General features: G+C 44.2%; 1 protein-coding gene across 2 annotated transcripts; it reads left to right on the forward strand.

Moving 5' to 3' along the window:
- Positions 1 to 87: 87 nt before the first annotated feature.
- LOC125709714 (glycerol-3-phosphate acyltransferase 4-like) lies at positions 88 to 17,967 on the forward strand. 2 transcript variants are annotated; one of them, XM_048978448.1, is made up of 13 exons: positions 88 to 252; positions 1,979 to 2,674; positions 8,548 to 8,617; positions 9,211 to 9,514; positions 10,402 to 10,476; positions 10,598 to 10,687; positions 12,735 to 12,828; positions 13,341 to 13,456; positions 13,730 to 13,785; positions 13,928 to 14,013; positions 14,090 to 14,218; positions 16,163 to 16,242; positions 16,552 to 17,967. In XM_048978448.1, the coding sequence occupies exons 2-13, from the start codon at positions 2,507 to 2,509 to the stop codon at positions 16,658 to 16,660; spliced, it is 1,377 nt and encodes a 458-aa protein (XP_048834405.1). In that variant the 5' UTR covers positions 88 to 252; positions 1,979 to 2,506; the 3' UTR covers positions 16,661 to 17,967. The 2 variants fall into 2 exon arrangements, with proteins under 2 accessions (XP_048834405.1, XP_048834414.1); XM_048978457.1 differs by lacking the exon at positions 88 to 252 and adding an exon at positions 292 to 591.
- Positions 17,968 to 18,160: the final 193 nt, after the last annotated feature.

Here is an 18,160-nt window from a genome sequence, read left to right on the forward strand (position 1 = left end):
AATCTGCCCACGGGGCGTGCCCCGCTGCTCCGGGGTGTCGTCCTTCGAACATCCTGCCGCTAGGTGTCGCCGGCGCGCCGCCCGCTCGTCATCTTTTTGTTCATTTTATTCCCTTGTATTTTAGTTCAGGCCAGTTGCGCGCGGTCTCACAGCTCCGGAGGTTTGCGCTGCTCTGACTTGGCCGGGCGGCACGAGGGAAGCCGCTGGGCAGACAGGAGACGCTCGTAAGCTGGTCACGACAGCGGAACCCGGGTAAGTCCCTCCGAGAGCCCGTCACATTCTGACGGCGGCGTGTCCCCTCAGTCAGCTAGCTAACCACGGCTGTCTGTTAAACAGCGACGCTCGTTTTCCTATCGTGAACGAGGGGTGGAAGCAACATCTTCGCGTACCTCCGGTCCTTCCTAGTCTTTTTCTTAATTGGCAGTTATTTGCCGAACTGTCCCTTTTGTTTAACACGTCGTTAACGGGTTACTTTGCCGGGGTGGGTGTTATCTTAGCATTACCAGCCCAGTCGTCGATAGCTGAGCGTTTCGTCTAATCGGGAACGCCGCCTTTTATCAGTTGGTGGATACGTCGGAACACTATTCCACGGTAAATTAAGCGGTTAGCAAAAGCTGACTTTGCTTATTAACTCGAAAGCATCATTTTTTGTTAAAAAGAAAAACTCCACGAATTTCAGTTTTTAATATCTGTTTATCAGTTGAATATAGAACCGGGGTACGCCGTTCGCTTCCTTTACGGCTTTGTGTCCCAGCCTGGGGTCAGTTACATCAGGGTGACGCTGAAATGTTTTGGTCTTGCCGACGTTCGCGCATCTTTAAACTCTTTTAACCTCCAGCTTGTTCCGTTCAGATGAACGAATTCACGAACAAATATTTGCCAGGTCGAATGGTCACCGCTACACAGGCTCCTTGCCTTCATCCTACTACGTGTCAGTCTTTTGTTGTTCGTGCCCCAGGAAAGTATGCGAAATTGATTTTTATTGGCAGTTCTTCACTTTCAGTTGTTTAGTAGCTTTTGCTACCGATTGGCAGAGACCGCACATGTAGAGTCTACGCAGTCGGCTTTTTTGCCCATTGGAAATCGCCTTGAAATTTACCTGATTTTTGCGAGTGAGTGGTTGTTGGCTGTTTTTTTCTGTCATTATGTAGGAAAAATATTATATTCAGTGTCTCTTCTTTTCTTGTAGTCTCTCGTCTTAAGTTGGTGTCTGTGTGGTGTGTAACAGTTTGTCTTAGGGGAAAAATTGGTTTATTGGTAGGACTTTTGGAAACCATATTTTTTTGCTCTCCCAATCTTGACTCCTGGAAGAAGTTTGCTCTCCAAACAGATATTTAGGGTTAGACATTTCTTCTATGGGAGTGGAAAATGGGTCCCATCTTGATGGAGAAGGCCTGTGTAGGATTTCTTGAGGGTCAATTTGGCAGCTTCTCATCCCTCACCCATCACTGGGTGCCTGTGTTATACAAGGAACTTTCATTTTTGTGTTTTTTGCCATGAATTTTTGTTTGTTTTTTTTCTTGCTTTTAGGAACCCCTGCCCATTTTCTTTAGTACCAGATGAGTTATTTTAGCTACATAGCAAACCGTTTTATCTGAGATGACTTGCATAATGAAGCTATGAATTTATGAAGTTAGAAATTTAGCAGAAACTGTTTCAGTTAATTGCTTTGTTTATTTGTGTTTAAACCTGTTGTTAATGAAACCTGAGCTGAGGTGCAGACTTCTGTCTGCTTAAGGATAGTGCAAGAGTAATCTGTGCTTCTGAAGTTAGGGGATAGTCTTCCAAACATATGACATGCCATCAGTTGCTGCTAGAACATTTCCAAACAGGTGAAATGTTGGCTTTTTGTCTTTCAATCATATTGTATAGACTGTTGCATCTGTTCCCCCAAAGTCATGCCAGAAAACTGCTGGCTGCAGTCAGTGTTTCTTCTCCCTGAAAATAATCAATGTTTTGCTTTTTTTCCTTTCCTCAGGTAAAACAAAGCCGGGAAGGTTCCATCTTCTTTTTTTTTTCTTCAACTCCCTGTACGCTCCCAGCTCATTTCACAGTTTGACTGTTCTACTGATTTTTCAGTTTTACGTGCAGCTGGTACTCGGGTGGGGGAACAGTCACCTTTAATACTTTGCTTTAACCTGCTCATCAATTACATTAACAAATCTGGAGATGGCACACATCGCACGGCAAGTTTTGAAAGGGCATTTTTAGCTTTAAGGAAAAAGGAAGAAAAAAATCTCAACCTCCAAGACCTGCTGCAGAAAAGTAGGAAATAAATATCAGGGACCTCCAGCTGGTGAGAGCAGCACTTGGAATGCTTGTCTCCATGGAAACAGCGTTCCACACTTCTGGGGGAAGGAACCTTGTGTCAAATAAGCATTTATGAAGGTTAAATAGACAGTGGTCATAGAGGGTTTGTAAAAAGTTATTTTTTCTCACTTGATCTGGGCTGCTTGGAAAATAAAGAATTCTTTCCTGTCAAGTGAAAATTTAGCCATCATCCAGGATGGGCTGGTTCCCTTCTCCCTTCGATAATTTGCTCTGCATGCTCCTGGGCATTTCCTTCACTGTGTGGTTCACCCTGCTGCTGGTCTTCATCATTGTGCCGGCCATCTTTGGCGTGTCATTTGGCATACGACGCCTGTGCATGAAGACGCTGATTAAAATCTTCAAGGTAAGTGGCTGACTTACTACGTCCCGTTTTTCTGAATACAGTATATCATGAATATCTGCATTTTCTGTGTTTCAGGACAGGATTTCTTGCACATCAGTTATGATGGGGGTGTGGGGTTCATTCTGATGTTAATCTATAATAAACCAACCATTAGTCTTATGCTTCACTTGTGCAGTTTAACTCATTCTTGATCATAGAACAGTATTCATGTAGCTTTTGTAGTCATCACTGCATTGTCCAACCCTTGTGCTAAAGGGTCACTCAGCAGAGAGTGTGTTTTAATTTGCTTGTTTCTGCCACCTGAAAACAGGGGCTGAATGATTTATTGTCAAAATACTTTTATGATGGAATTAAGAGCCTCGGCTGAGTGAAGCTAAAATTTATGGGCTATCGATTTGCATTGTGCATTAATGCTCTGTTTTCAGGTGGGATTTTGGGCATCCTGATATAAATGCATGTCAGTGGTGTGTGTGTTGTTGGGACATACTGTCCAATGCTGCTACTTCTGGATATATTCATTGGTGTAAAGGTTCTTCCACCATCTAGTATTCTTTTGAAAATCTGGTTTACTTCAGGTCATTGACACTGCTCTGTGCCCTGTGCCACCTGCTCTGCTCCCCCCCCCCCAGCTTGACATGTGATATGACTGCTCCAAGCTTCTGTGGCCTATCCTGGAACATGGAGCCTATTTCCTTCCTGCTATGAGGAGCCTGTTAGCCATAAGAGGGGCATGCTCATGGAAAGCAAAAATAACACATCATCTCAGCCTACCATCTAAGTTTTTTTTGGGCAGGTTTTCATCTTTAATGGACTGTTCATGCAGACTTCATCTGCATCATTTTGGCATTTTAGATGCCTCCCATTACTTTCTTAGTGAATGAATGGCAGCCTTACTATAAGACAAATGCATTCAGTGGGCTACGTTTTCTTCTGCTTTCTAAGATGACACTTGTAAAATTTTGCACTAAATGATCAATAGAGCTATCTTTTTTGATTAAAAAAAAAATGCGGAGATTTTAACAGTTTAACTTAATTCAACCTGAAGCTAATAGCGAATACTGTTTACCACCAACCACAGGCATGTAATGACTTTCTAGGAGCAGGATGAAGCTTTGAATGATGAAGATTTCATGTCTAAATTGGGTGGGTTAAACCTGGAGGTGTTCTGGGTGTCAGGCAAGCAATGATCTGTTGTGTTCTCCCTCACGACCTCGTAAAAACATTCCAACATCAGTCCCAACATGCTTTACTTGGGATACAGCAGCAGTTGAAACCAGAGAAGGTCAGTGCCATGTTGCATCCACAGTGCTGGCTACTTGCCCCCTGGCAGCTCTCTTAAAGGCAAATGTGTGCAAAAGTTGAGTTGGTACATTGTGACCCAAATTAGCTTGTGCAAGAGATAGTGGAAGTGAGACTGAAATATTGTATTCCTTAATGGTGGTAGGAGTTTCATATAAGTTCTAGTAGTTCTTGAGAATTTTTTTGTGGCATCTGTAGTTTAGTGTTTCAAGGGGCTGGATTCAATTTATTTTTGACATTCCGTTTATCCTATTTAATTCTCTAGTTTGGCGTTTGCTCCATTTTATGCTGAAAATATGATTTTGGTGAAGGCAAAGCGGTTTTCTTATTGTGTTGTTGTGGTACCATGAACCAGAATGAGGTCTGATAGGCACAGTTTGCTTGAGTGACTGCTGTCTGGGCATGTGAGGCAGGATGGTTTCGACAGCTGGACTAGCATTAGCATCATGTGAAGGATAGCTAGCTGATTACCAGAAAACAGAAGAGAAATAGCAATCATGGGTTACAGAATTAATCTATGGTAATCAGTTCATGAGTTGACACCTAGGCAACCACAGTTCATATCTAAGCCAGGGGAATCAATCAGCAATGTGTATGTCAATCAGGGGTGCTTTAGGGATGTATTAATTTATTCTTGGGCTGACCAATGAAATTTCCTGATTAATCCGGAGATGAGTTGTGTAAATCTTGTAAACAGACACGCTGTTCTCAGAACTACCAGTCCAGCTATTTGTTTCTAAAAGTAACAAATTTCACCTCAACACCTAATTTCATCCTTGTCACACTTTTGAAATGGAGCACTGTTTTCCACTGATGGTTTATATTTATGTTAAAAACATAGTACTTGTTGGGATTAACAACTTGCTGGAGCTGTCTTCCGTGTGTAATTCCTATTATCAGCAATAGCTTCTGAGCTCTGTCAGCTGAAGATTAGGTTCTCAGGCACCTGTGTGACGTGGAACTGAGGTTTGGTCTCAAAAGAAGTGTTTAAAAAAAAATGCAAGCGACTGACATTGGATTCCTGATTCGGGCAAGGCTTTTGTGAGCCGTACTTTAAATAGAAAGTAGTATTAAAAATACACTCTGCAGAAACTTCCATGGGAGGAAGACCACAGTTCAGAGGCAGGCTGAGCTTTCATGCTGGTGCAAGCATGTGTGAAGATGGTGTGAGCAGCAACAGCTGAGGAGTCTAAAGGCTGGTCCATACTTCTCTGCACCCTTACTATGGGATGTGTCTGCTCTAGTGTTTATGATGCGTTTGACATCACTGTGTGCCTCTACGGACAAACGCCTGCTGCACTGCAAATTTGTGTCCATGCATCCTTGTATGGGCAGCTCTGGACACACTGCGCATGATCAGTTCGCTAGAGTCCACTTTAAATACCAACATACATTTGGGGTAATTTTCAAACCCTGAACATTTACATGTAAAACATACATGTAAATGTGTGTGTGCGTGTGCAGACTTGTCTCAAATTGGCAAAGTTGGCAACCCTGTGAGATGACTCTCAATTTATAAAATATAGAGACCTCGCTGATGGGGTACATGCGCAGGGAATTTGAGAATAATATTTTGTATTAAGAAAAATATAAATAAAACTCATTGCAAAGACCGGAGAACTATGAGCATTTCTGTGTACGCATAAGCAGAGTTGATACGCCAGTGTTGCCCTTTGGCAGAGAAGTATGAACCAGTCTTTGCAGGAAAGCAGGGCAGAATGGACCCCATGGAATAGGGTGAATACAAGGGACCTGCCAAGAAGATGGTATTTCTCATTGGAAGTCCATTCTAAACGTGTGTGCGGGGAATCTTTGGGTTGAGTGGACTGTGCTTGATTGTAGTTAACTGTTGGAACTGGCTAACCGCCCTGTTGTCCCAGTCATATGCTTGTGATGTATTATTCGTCTGCTTGTTCGTCATTTTGGACAAAAGCATCTGCTTAAGAAATAAAGGTACTACTTTACAATAAGAGAGCCCTTGTAAATGGTTTATGGTTTTTAATAAGGCTATGAATTAGGTTGTAACACTTTGTAAATCATTAATAGATAAGTTAAAACACCATTTTTTTTATTGGTTACTGCTATTTATAAGTGACACGAGAGCCTTAGTGTGGTGCCGAAATAATAAACAATCTTGTTTTCTCTTCAGCGGCATTTTAGTGTAAGATCTTGCTGGGTGTGAAAATAAACCATGCCTTCGATACCAATCAGCAACGAGGAAGCATGAGAAGCAGAAGTGTTTGTCAAGTAGAGGTGTTGCAGTGAAGCATCCTGTCACTGTTAAGCATGTACTTTTTTTTGCAGTATTGCCACCATACAAGGTCTCTGACAGGAGGTTCCGCACAGGCAAATTTAGGAGAGGTTGGGGCCGGAGGCTTTTCAGTTAGGGCAGTGTTTCCGAACCTGGTCCTCAGGGGTCCCCAGACGGTCCACGTCTTTGCCCCTACTGGGAGCTTAAGGACCGGATTGGGAATAACTATGGTTGGGTATCTAGGCTATTCTATTGCAAGAAAACGGTGACGCTCGCCAGGAAGACAGGCGGAAGATGGGTGGTGTATGTTGCAAGACTTTTTACAAAACATTCTTTGTGAAAACATGACTTGCTTCCATCTCAAATGAATTGAAGTAAACCCCCCGTCACATATACAAACTCTGATCTGTTGTGAAATGAGTCTAACATTCGGGGTTTTCTCGAGAACGTGGACTGCACAGAGAGGGAGGAAGTCTGTGAGGAATAGGATACACATAATAATGGTGTAACAGTTAACAGTATGAGCTTTGGTTGCAAGTTCAGGTTAAACAAAGGCCTGTGCAGTGGTATCCCGCTTCAATGTCTTTAACCTAAACTGTATCAGTAGAAAATACTGTCCACCATCTACCCATCTATCTTCTAAGCACTTATTCTGGTCAGCGTCATGCAGAACCTGGAGCCTAGGCCCAGGTAGTACAAGGATGGGCTAAACCCTGGACAGGATGCCAGGATGCACATACACACAGTAATACATCATTGGTACATCAGAGATTAGCCAATTAGTCTAACTGCACGTCTTTGGCCTGTTAGAGGAAACAGGGCATTGTAAATAAGAACAAGCATGTCAAGTAGGACTCATTACAAATGTCAAGTCAGTGTGCTTGTTCTACTGGCAATGGTCTGAGATGATAGGAGACCTTCTTGCTTTAACGTTTGTGTTTTGGGGACATTTGCTTTGGTACTGCCAGCGTCTGCGGTAGTGCTGGGCGGTATACCAGTTCATACCGAAAACCTTTTCTTATTATTGTTATAATATGAAGTTTTCTTATACCGCAATACTGGTATAAATAGCCTAAACAACGTTCCAGAAGTGGCATAGCTGGAAACTGTTTAAGGGGGGGACCTTTTTGTACTGCGAAAGATCAGAAACGGAAGATATAGCTGACACTGGAGTTGAAAGTAATGAAACACTTGGGTTGTCAAAAATTGATTCTCAGATACAAATTTTTAATATCGATTAGTATCTGATTAGATACTCATTTTCACCATTGATACCAACAGCGTGGTTCTCGCCTCATTCACCGCACTTCACACAGCACTACTACAGCGCAGGCACGCGTGCATGCACACACTCGCGTAGCCCCTCCCCTCCTCTCAATAGCCGCTGAATGCATTTGCGCTGGTTAACACGCACACCGAGTTGGCCGAACTTGGCATATGCTGCAGTTGAAGGCACTTCGCAAGCTGCTTTAGTGCCGTTTGTAAGTATTTTGTTGACGAGCATGGAAAGGATAAGGATGTCGATAAGCCTGCACGCAAACAGTACTACAAAGTTGTGGTGACGAAGTCAAGTAGCACGTCAAACCTGGCGAAGCATCTTAAAGGCCTAAAAAATCTGATGCATAAGAACAAAAGCCGGATTTCCTCAATTCTGTGCCTGTGGTGGGAGGCTGAAGGAGAAGTTTAACTGATGAGCGGGTCCTGTATGTGTTAGTGCGGAATGTCAACAGTACATATGTACTGCGGTAATTTGCCCATTAAAGTCTTTGCAATAAATCCAGGGAATGCATTTCCTTCTAAGAAAATGAAATCTGTAAGCAGTTAGGCAACAAACACGTTAGCCGTCTGTTATTGTTAAGGTAGCAGATAGGCACACCGGCTAATAATAAAATAATATAGTTAATGTGGGAACAATATAAAACAAAAATGTATCCTTTAAAATCCTGTAAAATGTGGTAAACGCCCAGTAAAAAAACGTTGTATAACGTGAAACTGATATAACTTTTTGAAAAATACCGTGATATAAATTTTTGGTCATACCACCCAGCTCTACTCTGCGTGGCCATGTGAAGGTTCTGACCCGGCTGTCGTGAGCTCAGGCGCACAGAAGCCGCGATGACTGACTGCAGGAAGCTCCAGCAGGATCCCAGGCCTGTGTTTTAATGCTGACAAGACCTGTTCTTTTGAGCAAGCCAGTGGAAAGGAAAAGTGCTGTCTAATGGTGGGCAAGTTGCTGAAGGGTAGTGAGGCTAACAGGTGAGTGATGTGAAGACTGCTGTGATGTGCAGCCTTAATGTAACTTGGCTCTCCCTTCTGTCTTCAGTGGGCCACTTTGAGGATAGAGAGAGGAGCCAAAGAGAAGAAGCACCTGCTGTACAAGCCCTACACCAACGGTATGAAGCCCGGCACATCTCGCTGTGCGTCCATCTCTGCGGCAGTGCTTGTGTTCTGTCACTGCAGGATGGCGAGCAACCAAACGCAGCTGATTCAGAATTACAAGTGTGGCTTAACTTTGTGCTGTCTAATGTCACTGTCTGTGAAGGCATATTGTCACTGGTGTTCTGGTTTGATGTGGTTTCAGGTTAAGCATTTGTAATTAAGTTGTCTTTTAGCTTTTTGGAACTGGGATGTTTTTCCTAACCGTTTTGCCATGAATATTTCTGTAGCATTAATATTTGTGTAGAAATTGGATGCATGGCTTTATATATATCGTGGTTACTTTTTTTAACCCCTTTTGCCATCTTAACTCTTTTTGGAATTTGAATCAGTACTGTTTACAGTTTAGTTTTAAAATGAGAATTATAAAACTTGATGGCGCTAAGCTGTGAAACACCTGATCGTGGACATTAGCCCCCATCAGTAGAATTCTGCTTCATCTAACTGTGCTTAGGAGGTTCTGACAGTTGTGGGTGGTCCAGATATCTGTGAGATTACAGAAGTATCATTCTTCCCTGAATGACCTCCATGTTTCTCCATGCCTCCTAAGGCATCATCGCGAAGGAGCCCACCTCTCTGGAGGAGGAGATCAAGGAGATCCGCCGCAGTGGCAGCAGTCGGGACTTGGGTGCCGCCTCCCAGGAATTTGAGCTGTCGGACATCTTCTACTTCTGCCGGCGTGGCATGGAGAGCATCGTGGACGACGAGGTGACCAAGCGTTTCTCGGCCGAAGAGCTGGAGTCCTGGAACCTGATGACACGCAGCAACTACAACTTTCAGTATATCAGCCTGCGACTCACTGTCCTGTGGGGGCTGGGAGTGCTCATCCGCTATGGCTTCCTGCTGCCTCTCAGGTAAGGGGGAGGTTAATCTGCATGTGTATACGCTACCCATGGCTTTAAAGAGAGACCTCGTAGCTCAATCCCACGGTGGAGGAGCGCTGTCAGCCACTTCGATGACCTCAGTGCTGTGATCCAGACAGACGCAAAGATGGCAGACAAATGCTGTAACCGTTTCAAAATTCCATTGAAGGGTGATTGCAAAACACAACTGTAAATACTGGTTCCAGTGAATTTCTTTGTGTTTCAGTTGTTGCCTTTTATATAAAATTGTGATTACTCCGCTTAAGTTGCAACCCATGTGTGGCTGCAGCGATGGCTTATTTCTTGATGAATGGCGGCCGCAGGCACAGCGGCTGTGCTGCCAGTAGAGAAGGGTCACACCCGTCTGTCAGCTTTCTGGATATGTTCAGCTGGAGCCGCCCCAAATGCTTCCCGACTAACACTGTAGCTGTGATGAATGGCCTAGACCTTTAGCACGGGGTCACACTGTGGAGGCCTGTGATGTGTTGGCCACAGCCGAGGAGCACTGCAAAATACCCGGCTGCCACTTGAGGATTGTGCTTGGATTAGGTGTGTTGTTTCAACCTAGGGGGATGTTGTCTTCTGTTCCACTTTTAGCTACATGTAGGAACTAACATACAGGATGGTGTGCAGTACCTGACACTCTGAATGATTAATGCGTCCTTGCAAAGGCTGCCGATTGTCAGGCTGACTGGGACTGTTATGGGCTCCGTGTGAGAAAGATGTTGAGAAAAGGATATACAGCCATGGTGGCGAGTTTTATTTGGGTGCAGCCTGGTACGTGTGTTGCTGTTGGAGCATGTGCAGTGGGTAAGATGCCCTACCTCATTATGCACGATGTCACTTAAGTTCTCCTGTGGCTGTGTTGTCTTTGACAGGGTGACTCTGGCCTTCACTGGAGTGGGCCTCTTAGTGGTCCTCACCACCCTAGTGGGCTGCTTACCCAATGGGAGGTATGTAGCTTTAACGTCCTTCAGCCTGCCTCCTTGACCCCAGCTTGTAAACATTTGCAGGTACGATTGCTTCTGTAACTTGCGACCCTCTTTTACCATCTTTTTTTCTTGTCCTCTTGAGAACGAAGAACTTCCTCAGTGAGAAGATACATCTGATGTGCTACCGGATTTGTGTGCGTGCCCTCACTGCCATCATAACGTACCACGACAGGTGAGCAACGCGATGTTTGCCGAGCATAATTTAAATTTCCCAATTTAAAAAATGATTGAGCAGGTTATATTATTTAGGTTATACTTGGACCCAATCAGCATACCAATCATAAGTTTAAACCTGTTTTGTCATTAGGTGACTGAACAGTTTTAGGAGACTGGAACACTACTGCTTCTGTTGTTGCTAGATGGATTAGCAGAGATACAAGGCACTGAGTCTTTGAAGCGATGCAGTTGATGGAACGATACACCCCTTTTTGCTTGTCAAGCGATTTGGCGTCTAATTTAACCGTTTGTGACTCATTCAATCAGCACAATGTAAGCAGAATTAAATGGATGAGGAAGAAAGCATGTAGTCCTCAACTGATGCATTTGATTTAATATTCAAATTGCGTGAATCATTCAGGAATCCGCAAAGTGTCTGCTGAAAGCTCAAACGGTTAGATTCTTTGTGGCAGCTATGTTGGGATTGGACTTGAAGATGAACTCTGCAGGCATGAAAACCAGCCTGGGGCTTGGGAGGATGAAGGTTGCACACCCTTGCCAATCGCAGTTAATATGCTGAAATTTTTACAGGCCACTAGTTGTTAATTAGGCGAGGAACACCTTGGCTTTCTTTCAGATCACTTCTGCTAATTTTAGAGGTATGTTGTACTGTGACTTGACCCCACCCACTGTTTCAAACCCATTTTTATGAGCCTGTTCATACGTAGCTGGCGCTGTTGGTTGAAAAGAACCTGCAGGTTCCTCCCTGACATTCGATCTGTTTTCAAAACAGCTATGTAGCAGCACCATACTGATGTTGCATTGCTTAGGTTCAGGTAACTCGGTTTGCACTGTCTCAGGCCCATCGTTGGGAAAACTCCATCCTCCCAGATGCTAAAATTACAGTGCTGGGGAAGGGCCATGCCCACAGCTGTCTCCTGAAGTGCCCTTCAGGAGATTCAGTCTTGTGTCCTGCTGTTGAACGTCAACTCGGAAATGTGATGTTGTGCACTTAGCCTTTCTTCGGTTTGAAGACTGTCACCGCAGGTCATCTCGCTTGTTTGAGGTCTGTGTGGACATATTGATGCACGCAGCTGGCGTGTATATATTTAGTAATAGTTGAGTAAGCTAAACCTGAAGCCAGTGATAATCCACCAAGCTTTTAAAGCCCAATGGGTTACTGAAGCTGAGTAATCTCCCGAAGCAGAAGTAAAATTGAATTGTATTAGATTTATTTGTTTACTTATTTGATCCTGAATTTGTAGGAATCAACAGTCTCCTGCCAAGATTCATAAGATTGTTGAACACACAAGTGTGGCTATTTGTCTCCTAAACATGTTTCTGATTTTACCATCCCAGGCATAGCTGCTAATATTATAGAACAGTGCAGGTTAGAGCAAGGCCCTTTGGAACTGTTAAATTGCAGGTTGGTGCGAAAGTTTAAAAACATGGAGAGCCGTAAAATGTTCGGCGCCAGTAGGCGGATCGCCCGTATTGCACTGCAGTGTATGACTTGCCTGTTGCTGAGCTGAGGGTTTGCTCTCCATGTCGTCTTCCTCTTCCCACTGTTCAGTCCTGCCCATGAGTTCCACGTTTACATTGGTGACCCTCCTTGTAATCACTGCCTTTTAGCTGCTGAACAAATGAGGAAACCGGGAATAACAGGAAAGGCCTGTTTAAGCATCCTATTATGGATATCCGCTGACTGTGTTTACATCTCTGCTGTTTAAATACCATTGCTGCACCTTTGACTACCTTGACATTAATAGTTGGAAAGTCAGAATTGAGTGCTAAATACAGTCCATAATAATCACTGAACCATAAGCAGCTGTGGGGGAGAAGTGAGTCACAAAGAATAAAATATCTCTGATTTAACTACTATGCCAAACCACTGGTTACACTGTACAGGGCTTTCCTGCAAGCAGTGACAGAACACTGGGGGTACCTCCTAAATAGACATGATATAGGTATAGTTATTAGCAAAGTGCTGTGCTGAAAGGGGTGGACAGGCTGCCAGATATCGGTTCTTCTGTTCATTATGTCCATTTTTCTTGTTCTTGCAGTGAGAACAAACCTAAAAATGGTGGGATCTGTGTTGCCAACCATACCTCACCGATTGATGTGATTATCCTTGCCAGCGATGGGTGTTATGCAATGGTAAGCAGTCAGTTTGGAACCAGCTTCAGCTTTGAGGTTCTTCTGGTTTTTTGCTAGGGCTGCATGATATGACTTTGCGATATGATTTTTAGTATTATATCGCAGTATGCCTCTCATTTATATTTTAGACATGCTACTACTCTGCTTGCTAAATTGTGGGCATAAGTAAACTCTTGTATAATACCGAACAACTATGGACAAATGTGTACGCCTGTCATCTGAAGCCATGGTGATTACTGCGTATATACCATACAATTGTGATGTGATATCATCCAGCCCTCGATTTTGCCATCCGAATGAAAATTGGCTTGGTTTTGTATGTCATTGTGCAGATTTTGGCTTCACTGTCTTCATCTTTGCTCACTAAAAACACTGCAGTTTGGATGGAATACATCAGACCCACCCGTTTACATTATAGAAATAGTACAGCTGATTGATTTTATCTTTAGTAGCAATGGTGTATATACACTCCTCACTAATGAATCACTAAAGCATGTCTGCCTGTGATCCAGGTCGGTCAGATCCATGGAGGGTTGATGGGAGTCATCCAAAGGGCTATGGTGAAGGCCTGTCCACACATCTGGTTTGAGCGTTCTGAAATCAAAGACCGACACCTGGTGGCGAAAAGGTAGCATCGCATGTGTTCATTTTTCCAGCATCAGTGAAGTGCAAGGCTTCACAGTGTGCTCTTCCACCAGGAGTGTCACCTAGAGATTAATGAAAGCTTTTGCAAGGGAGCTCTGATTTTTAATGGAGTGAGAACAGACTGTTTACAGTAATTAGTGCACATTTGTTTGGGGGTGGCAAAGGAATGGTTTTATGAGGCTAGCGATGCCCCCAACTGTTACACTTGTGACTGCAATTGTGTGTGATGGCGCTATTCCTCGCTTTTGTCATACAGGCTAAGTGACCATGCGGAGGACAAAACCAAACTGCCCATCCTCATTTTCCCTGAAGGTGAGCTACGTAGATCTGCCGTTCACTCTTTGCCAATCCGCTTGCCGAACAAGCTGTTGGCACGTGCATCTGACCTCTGCATGTGGGCCGCTGGAATCACCATTGTTTGATTTTTTTTATTTTTTTTTGCGACTTAACTCAGGAACCTGCATCAACAACACATCTGTCATGATGTTCAAGAAGGGCAGCTTCGAGATCGACGCGACGGTGTATCCCGTGGCCATCAAGGTGAGACCCATCTGCCAGCCTGGCCCCCCACCTTCACATCCCCCGCGCTCCTGACACTCCCATCTCCGCTGTGCAGTACGACCCAAGATTTGCCGAAGCCTTCTGGAACAGCAGCAAGTTTGGGATGGTCAACTACCTGCTAAGGATGATGAGCAGCTGGGCTGTGGTGTGCAGTGTTTGGTACCTGCCTCCAATGCACAAAGAGGTGGGCCGTCTGTCAGCCTCCCCCCCCCATCAGCCATTACATCCCCCCCCTTGCATAAATGGTATGGGTGGTGTAGCTGTGGAAAGGCCACAAAGGCTACACACCTGTGTGGTATGTGGTGTCACGTTCAGTGGAAGATTTTAACCCCCCTCCCCCCCCCATCTAAGGTTATCGGAAGATCATCTCGGGCCTGCTTTGAATACCCAGTGTAGTGTCTGCAAGGGCCCTGGCAAGTCTGACCAACCCAAGGGTTTTGGGAACATTTGGCAGTGGTTTATTTCCCTGGGAAATTATCCTGGCCCGAAAGGGATGCAAATGCCCTCAAGGTTTTTTGGGCATGCAAATGTCAGCCAGCCTTCGACTGCGCCTTCAAATCAGTGCTCAGCAGTGAGTCCAGCCGCATGACTGGGTGGGCAGGGCAGGCCACAGCCTACAGGCCACTCTACTGTGATAAGTGGAGAAAATGATTACACAGTGGCTATCTGACCAGCTAATCTTCTCAGCTATATTTTTCTTATATTGGTAAATTCTGAACCGCCATAGAAAATGTGCAGTGAGGAGTTTAGCTGAGGAGAGGAGTCATTCCATCATTTCTGACTGCAAAGGTGCCACCAGCCCTCTGGGGTTTTTAAATGCAGCTGGAAGTAGGAGTGCAGATGATGTGACCCAGCTCTGGAATAACAGGAAAAGGGTGAAAGTCTCACTCACCTAGAGCGAGGAGTTGGCAGACCTCCTGGTGGGTGGACTTCCCTTTAAACTTGGAAAGCAGGCAGGTTTGTCTTTGGGAGGGGAGAGGGGATGGTGTAGGCCTCCCAACTGCTCTGTTCTCTCCTTTTCACGCTCAGGCGTTTTGTGTTGCCGGGGGAAACGTGTCTGTCAGCTTGCAGAGGTAGCAGCTGAATTTGGCCTTCCATCAGCTAGGACTCGGATCCTTGACATTTGTTCCATGTCTGCGAGCTTTTTCAGCTCCCGACTCAGTATAATTTTTGTTTCCTTCTCTCAAAGAATTTCACTCCTTTAGGCTGATTATGAAAAACCTTGTAACCGCGAGTTTAGTTGCAAACCCTGCTTCTTTTGTCATGAAATTCTGCAGTGCTGTCAGCACCCTGGCTTTGCAACAAATCTTGATTTGTGGTACGTGCCCTGATTTTATTATGGCCTGATGTTCAAACAAGGGGAATATTTACATCCTGCCCCCTGGAAATGGATTAATGATTAATTCCTGTCAAAACCAGGTGATTTTTCTCAACTGGACGATTGTTTAGACAGAGTCAGCTGCGAAGTAGATTGTAACCCTGAGGCAGGCCTGCTAGTGTGCTTCCCCATTGCCAAGTTGATATATGTAGACACATCTCTGCAGCATTTTCATCTCGGTGCCTCGTGCTGTAATTGAAACATAGGAAGCCACCCTGTATGCAAGATGCATGCCGGTCTCCTCTCCAGCCAGGCATTTATTCAAGCTTTCTTTGGCTAATGAATGAGTTAGTGAATGAATGAATGAATCAAATTCACATTGAACGGCATTTTCTGAGAACTTAAGACTTAGGTTCCTGGTTCTGTTAAACCAAATTGTCCAGGATGAATGTAATGCTGGAAGAATTATTATATGGATGCTTTTGCGTGATGCTTTCGCTTCACCATCAAATTTTAAATGCAAATTTGTTATTGCCTAAAAGACTAATTTTATCCAGATTAGTCAATAGTTTAGCAAAAGAACCTTTTATTAATGTTAATGATTTTTATGATGACTGATTGGATGGACCAGGATTGGGCAGAGGCACTGTTAAGGTTTGGCTCCTTCATCTGTGCTTACAGAATGTGCATGTTGAGGGCCAAAGTAGTAGAAAAATAGTAGTTCCCTCCATGGGGACGTGTGTGTGTGTGTGTGTGTGTGTGTGTGTTGCTACAATCTCCTTCTTTGGGTGATACTTGTCCTCTGTCCAGGAAGGAGAGGATGCAGTGCAGTTTGCTAACAGGGTCAAGGCGGCCATCGCCAGGCAGGGGGGCCTTGTGGATCTGCTCTGGTGAGTTGGCTGTCGGTGTCAGTATGATGTAGGTAACCTTTTAATATGGAGGGACCTCCGTGTCTATTAGACCGTGTTCACAGACGTTACCTAAACTGCCAACATGACACACAAACCCAATTTACTCTCTGGCACTAAGAGCTGGAGTTGCTGAACCTTGAACGCTAGAATAACTATTCCCTGCGCACTTTCCTTCCATTTATTTCTTTTGGCACAGTTTTGAAGGCAATTTACAGGTTTAAGCCCCTTTGGCAAATGGCGCCCTCATTTCGGTGTACCCCTGTGATGGTGGCTGCCCTTTGTGTGCAGGGATGGCGGGCTGAAGCGTGACAAGGTGAAGGACACGTTCAAGGAGGAGCAGCAGAAGCTGTACAGCAAGATGCTGGTGGGCACCCAGGAGGACCGCAGCCGGTCCTGAAGAGGGACAGAGAGCAGAAGAAGCGACGGAGCAGACCCGACAGAGACGGGAAGGGGCTGAGCACCCTGAGGGGCCTGCAGCTCTGCAGTCTACACCGGGGGGGGGGGGGGGGTTCTGGTGCTGCCCAGGACCACAGCAGTACTTACTGTCCAGACTGTTACTCAAATAACGACGAGGAGCCACTATTTTCTTTCAGTTGTGGATTTTTTTTTTTTTTTTTAAATTGCTATTGCAAACAGCTTTTGGCAAGAGGACCAGCCTTCTCCATTTTTTATTTTTAGATTTCCTCCGCTTTTCTTCCATGATAAGAGAAGATAATGTGCCAGGGACTTGTGTAACTGCATACCAGGGAGGCAGGCAGAGTCGTAGCCGTCTCGTTTGTGGTGGTTTTACAGTATTTTTATAAGGAGTGACTGTTAAGTTTCACCATTTTGTTTTGCTTTGTTATTTAATATTTTTATTGTGACATTTAAGACAAAAGTGAAATTACAAGCCATGAGGGACACTCTTATGGGACTCATTGTTTTAAGGACAGTTTAAAGCTTTTTGTTCTCATTCTGTGTGGGAGAAATAGTTTTGAGCTTTTCATGCGAATGTGTAAAACACAGCAGTCTGAAATTAACCAGTCTTTGTTCCTGCCCACCCATTAATTTTGTTTCCAGAAGCATAAAAAAATGCAAGGAATCTCTTTACCAACTTTCGGTTGCAGGAACCGGGGATGGGATGTTATAGTACTTGGTCTCAAACTCAAAGCTCAGTCTATCTGTGGTTTATGTCAGGTGATTGTCGCTGACCGCAATGTGGAAATTATGGAAAATATACGTTGGGGGAGACATGAAAAAAAATTTACATGTTTCTATGCTATATGGAATATTTATTGCTTTAGCCTCTGACGAAGACCCCAATAGGTAAGGGACGACGACTAAAAACTGGTTCCACTTCCGAATTAAGGTAAATTATTTTATTGACTGAAGCTACCTCATAACTGATGTAAAGATTTCATCTGATATTCCCCACTTCTCCTGTGTATGTTGAAGCGGTCATGCTTCCAGGATGTGACTTAACCATACGTAATTTTTTTAAGGGGGTGGGGGGATTAGGGAGCTGTATTACAACAGCTGATGGTCTGTCTTGCAGTCAACCTGTAATTGAGGAAAAAGCAGTCTGCTTCCTATCTGTTCAGTGGTTCACCCTCAACATGAAAAGAGATGCATCTCAAAGTGCCCTTGTTTGCTGCAGATTTTATGTTTTAAGGACAAAAGAATTCTCAGTCGTGTTAATAAAATGACACTGATATGACTCATAAATCTGAAAATAGACACCAGGTAAACTCTGCGCGTTGCGATAAATTATTACATTTTCACAAGGTGGCAAATTGCCAAGAACACTGATATACAAACTCAAATTCAGATGGTAGTGTTTTGTTAGTATAGATGAGATGATGCTGTCAGTTTTACTAGTATAAAAACATGGGGGTCAAAGAGTCCGTCCCATTGAACA

The sequence above is a fragment of the Brienomyrus brachyistius genome, chromosome 2, assembly GCF_023856365.1.
Source record: "Brienomyrus brachyistius isolate T26 chromosome 2, BBRACH_0.4, whole genome shotgun sequence".
Classification (NCBI taxonomy): Eukaryota; Metazoa; Chordata; class Actinopteri; order Osteoglossiformes; family Mormyridae; genus Brienomyrus; species Brienomyrus brachyistius.

Coding starts and splice junctions, on each gene's coding strand:
- LOC125709714 (XM_048978448.1), top strand. CDS start 2,507: ATGGGCTGGTTCCCTTCTCCCTTCGATAATTTGCTCTGCATGCTCCTG. Junction 8,618..9,210: donor GTACAAGCCCTACACCAACG/GTATGAAGCCCG, acceptor ATGCCTCCTAAG/GCATCATCGCGAAGGAGCCC. Junction 10,688..12,734: donor ATCATAACGTACCACGACAG/GTGAGCAACGCG, acceptor TTGTTCTTGCAG/TGAGAACAAACCTAAAAATG.